Source organism: Malania oleifera, chromosome 12 (assembly GCF_029873635.1).
Source record: "Malania oleifera isolate guangnan ecotype guangnan chromosome 12, ASM2987363v1, whole genome shotgun sequence".
Taxonomy (NCBI): Eukaryota; Viridiplantae; Streptophyta; class Magnoliopsida; order Santalales; family Ximeniaceae; genus Malania; species Malania oleifera.
The window spans coordinates 75,990,659-75,995,314 of NC_080428.1; the positions used below are offsets into that span (position 1 = coordinate 75,990,659).

Below are 4,656 nucleotides of genomic sequence, written 5' to 3' on the forward strand. Positions count from 1 at the left end.
TGTGTGAAATCACAAAATAATCATTATAAGCAATGGCAAGTACATTTTATGCTTTAATAAAAAAAATTATAATAAAGCATTCAACAAATGCGACATAGCAATCCAAATAGTAGGCACACAAACAGTGCTTCAAAAAGAATTTGGTTCAAATCTCTGCTGACCCATTCAAGGGTTCTTCATCTTGATCCTTAGCTTTCTGGCCATCTGAGCTGCTCTGGGATGAACAGGCCGCTTGCTACTGTCAGATTGTTCTACCTCCACCCAGTTTATAACCTTGAGTATGAGTGACTGGGGAACTTTCCGAGCCTCAACATCGGCTGCACCTTTCGGTTTCTTCATGCCAATTTCCAAAGCTTTCTCTAGAAAGTCCATAAACCAGTTTCCAGCTTCTGTTTCAATCTGCTTGCATAATCTGATTGTACTGCTCAAGCTGCAGGAAGACTTCTTGCTCTCATCGTTCTCGCCGATGCCTTCAAGGAGCGGTTTTCCTGTTGGAGTGGACATTCCTTTTCTTTCTGCCTTTTGGTTAACAATGGATCTGAGCTGCTTCCCCAAAGTTGTCTTCTGATCACTTCTTTCTGGAATGACTGCAACTGATTTGTGCAATGCAGATCTTCTCTTGGATGATGAGTTGAATTCTGTGTTACGATATTGGTCCATGGAGTTGGGCACAATTTCATGTAAGATATGGGTATCTTCCTCCTTTTGTTTTCCTGAAGTCTCTTTCATTTCATCACTAGGGGTTTGGACAATTTCAATAGCTGCTTGAATGGACACCATATCAGTGATTGCTTGCATAATTCGGTGGTGGAAGTCCAAAAACTGATCGAAACAGGCTGCTGGAGCATTCGGTTTGGCTGATTTGCTCAGGTTTGAAAACATCCTACAGATTACCACGTTTGTCAATCTTATCATATCTCTAATGCAATATCAAATAACTAAATTATGGAGATTGAACCAAAACAAAAAGTGCTAATCAAAGAACAAGCTGTGCAGAGGTTTACTTCAGGGATCGAACTAGAGTTTCGGTGGCCGAAGCATCTCTTAGAGCTTGAAGAGCAATCTTCTGAGCCGTTTCACGCTGCTGCATAGCTTCCTGTTGGAAACGAAGTGATGTACATAACATGGTGAGTGATGACATTTTTTTTGGAAGACTACGAGTGATGTGATCACAGATCAGAGTGTAAATTTACTAAATTAGTGATTTACTCCGGAGCTGACATTTATCCAACTTAATTTGGAAGTGATGGTTGATCTAAAATCAACTTTGGAGGAAGAGGAAGTTTCAATCAACAACCTTCTTTCTCCTAAAGCAATTTTAGGCAAACGAGTTTCTAAATTCATGAATGTAATCTACCAGCCAAATCATTGAAAACAAGCCCTAAAAGCAATTTTAGTCAAACGAGTTTCTAAATTCATGAATGTAATCTACCAGCCAAATCACTGCAAACAAGCCCTAAAAGAGTAATTTTGTGCAAGGGAAATATTTATAGTTGAAGCTCCTCCCAAACAGGCAGTAGAAAAGTAAACAAGAGGAATCATGAAATCACCTTGCTTAGAATGCCAAGCTTCCCTGGTAAATTTATGGGCACACTGGTATTGTTGTTGGAGAAGGAGGAATTAGCAAACTGAGAAGGTGGTTGTGGAATCATTCTTGAGTTTGAGGAATTCTGTGCATCTCCAGCTACATTGAAGGAAGCTGTTTCTCTTGCATTCCTCAATCTTGGTGGTGGAGTTGAACTTTTCTTTTCCTGGACAAAGATATAATTTTCCTTCTCAAGTTGTGTCAATTTATGAAGAAAACAGCAGTTTTTTTGGGAGAAAATTGAACTTGGATATGAATTTTCCGAGAAAATATATTAGAAGAATTGATCATTTAAAGATGGCTTCTCAAGAATCCATCTGGCAAAGAGCAAAATGTACCTACAGCTGTGTTGAGGGGACTTCTTGGGATCCTTGGCTCTCGATCACAGACACTCTTGCTCCTTGGGAATTTCGACACCGAAGAAACTACACAGCTTTTCCTAACCAAGACAGGGCTTTCTCCCCTCAAATCCGGAATTTTGGGTTCTGGGAATTTCAGAACAGAAGGGACAACACAGCTTTTCCTAAGCAATGCAGGACTCTCTCCTTTTGAATCCATCAATTTAGAGAGAAGCCCCCCACCCACAGAGCATCTGGTCGCTGAATTTGGATTCCCATCCTTCCCCATTCTCCCTCTCGTCATCGGCGACATCGGAATACTCCCCATTTTTGCGGAACTCGCACGTTCTCTCACTGGCGTACACTGATCGAAGTCCAAAGGAACTGGCTTCAAGGCCATGGGAGATGACACAGCCTCTGTTCCATTTAGCCCTGCTCCCCAAGAGCCTCTTCTATGATTTGGTGCCTTCGAATTGGCATTTTGATCGCCTCTATCGCCCTTTTCTCTGAGACCTGTTATCGGCTCCGGCGTGCCGACTAATGGATGTCGGCCGGGAAGGGGTTTTGCCCCTTTGATGACCGGAACCGGCGACCCCGGCTCCAATCTGTCAACGTATATGAACTGCCCTAGCTGCATCTTGTTGCTGAGGACAAGATCATCTTGTTCAAAGGGAAGACTAACATAGACCGAGTGTGAAGAATCTGACACCTTTATGTAAAATCCATGCTTAGGCCAGAGATTCTTCTCGTCAAGATCCGCCGGGACAATGTCCGTCACCTGCAAAAGCGAGCTCCGGTGCTCGCCGGTGGGTTTAACCCCTGTATTCATTCCGTTGAGAAGCTTCAACAGGATTCCCGGTGCCAGAGCAGCCATACTGGGAACAGTGATCAAATTCAAGAATTCAACTAAAAAAGAACTCAAACAAAAATGATGATTCCAGAGAACAAAGACCCAGCTTAATCAAGATCCAAAAGAATCAAGATAAACTCGGACAAACCCAGAAGGGCCATCACCTCTCGAGGGTTTGATAAGAACCTGGAACAATGTCATTCAAGAATTAAATTCAAACAGACTCAAAACAACAACGATTATTTCAAAAAAAAGAAAAAAAAAAACAGATAAGCCCAGTTTAATCAAGATTCAAATGAATTAAGATGAACTCAGATTAGGCAGGAAAAAGATTCATATCAGAGATTGGTTATCGGAAGAGACCATGGAGGACAGATCAGAAGGGGAGGGGGGGTTCTGTTCTGTTGTGAGGCAGCTGTTTGCAACGGTGAGTCGGCGCACAAAGAGAGAAGTTTTAAAATTTAGATTTTCGGAACGTTAGCGCAACGGTCATATACTGTGGGGGCGGCCTGTCCCATCGATTTCAAATTAAACCGATGAGCGTGTCCGTTGCTAAATGCAAAGTGACTTACCTCGTGAGATTTTAATGGAAGAGGTTTTACTTTCGTCATGGACCGGTGCTTTAGGAAATTTTGGAAGAGTATTTTTATTTATCTTATTTTAAATTTATTTTTAGCCGCCCTCTCACACACGTTCTTAGGAATGAAGGGAAACTAGATAGGTTTGAGGATTACTAGTGAAATTTAATTGGATAAAGTAATTGTGACTACGTATTTGGTCTAAAATCTTCAATTCAAACTAGTAGTTGAATAACAACAATAATAAAATCAAATCTTAAAATTTATTATGTGGGGTCGACTACATCAATTTTTTGTCGCCAATTTATGTGATTATATACGGATGCAGTACTACGCAGCGTCACTCAGCAAGTGAGGCTGAGATGACCAGGAACTCTGGGGAGCGTGGCTGTTCGATTGAGTAGTTTATGCAGATAAAACGCCCATCCTTTACTAGAGGAGACGACCCGATTGTAGCTAAAAATTGGGTCCAGGACATACAAGAGACGTTGGTTGTACTTCCTTGTATAGATAAGTAGAAGGTGGTATTTGCAGCATTTAAACTGATAAGAGAGGCGAAGCTCTGGTGAAGATCAACGCGACTGTTAAAGGAGCAGAGGCAAGTTCTAGTGCCAGTGACGTGAGATCGATTCAAGGAGCTTTTCTTCGATCGGTATTTCCCTATTATCATTTGGAGCGTGAAGGTAGCAAAGTTTATGCACCTGGTACAGGAGCAGATGACCATATTTCAGTACGTGGCTCGGTTTATCGAGTTGTCTCGTTTTGCTCCACATATAACACCTGATGAAGAGAAAAAGGTAAGAAAGTTTGAAGAGGAACTGAGGCATAACTTATTTAAGCAGGTGATTGGTTTCAGGGCTCAGACATTTATGAAGGTTGTAGACAGAGCTGCAATCATTGAGAGTGGTATACAGAGGGGTATAGCGGCCCAGAGTCAGAGGAAGAGGCCTACACCTCAGGGTTTCCAGGCTGGCTCCAGTAGGGGTCCATGGAGAGGAGGTCATGATAGGGGAAATCAGAGACAGGTGACAGGACCTCGTGAGAATCAGGGTGCGTCGACTTTCTCGGCATGTCAGACATGTGGGAGACGACATTTGGGGGAGTGCTGGGTTGGGAGAGATGTTTGCTATCGTTGTGGAAGACCCGACCATATGACACGTGCATGCCTAGGTTCACCAAACCAGGTCCCAGCTTCCAGGCCTTATTGGGGAGGATATCAGGCACCTCATGGAGGTCAGCAAAGGAATGTAACCCTGGCGAGGGTTTATGTAACGACCTACTTAATAAACTGGGTTATATATATAT

At 42.6% G+C, this 4,656-nt stretch overlaps 1 protein-coding gene across 1 annotated transcript; it reads right to left on the reverse strand.

The window, feature by feature from the left end:
- On the reverse strand, positions 1–3,200 carry LOC131143693 (uncharacterized). Its single transcript, XM_058091938.1, has 4 exons — positions 1,928–3,200; positions 1,551–1,751; positions 1,005–1,096; positions 1–883 (listed from the first exon to the last, which is right to left on the reverse strand). The coding sequence occupies exons 1-4, from the start codon at positions 2,795–2,797 to the stop codon at positions 166–168; spliced, it is 1,881 nt and encodes a 626-aa protein (XP_057947921.1). The 5' UTR covers positions 2,798–3,200; the 3' UTR covers positions 1–165.
- Positions 3,201–4,656: the final 1,456 nt, after the last annotated feature.

Coding starts and splice junctions, on each gene's coding strand:
- LOC131143693 (XM_058091938.1), bottom strand. CDS start 2,797: ATGGCTGCTCTGGCACCGGGAATCCTGTTGAAGCTTCTCAACGGAATG. Junction 1,752..1,927: donor GAAGTCCCCTCAACACAGCT/GTAGGTACATTT, acceptor ATCTTTGTCCAG/GAAAAGAAAAGTTCAACTCC. Junction 884..1,004: donor ACTCTAGTTCGATCCCTGAA/GTAAACCTCTGC, acceptor GGTAATCTGTAG/GATGTTTTCAAACCTGAGCA.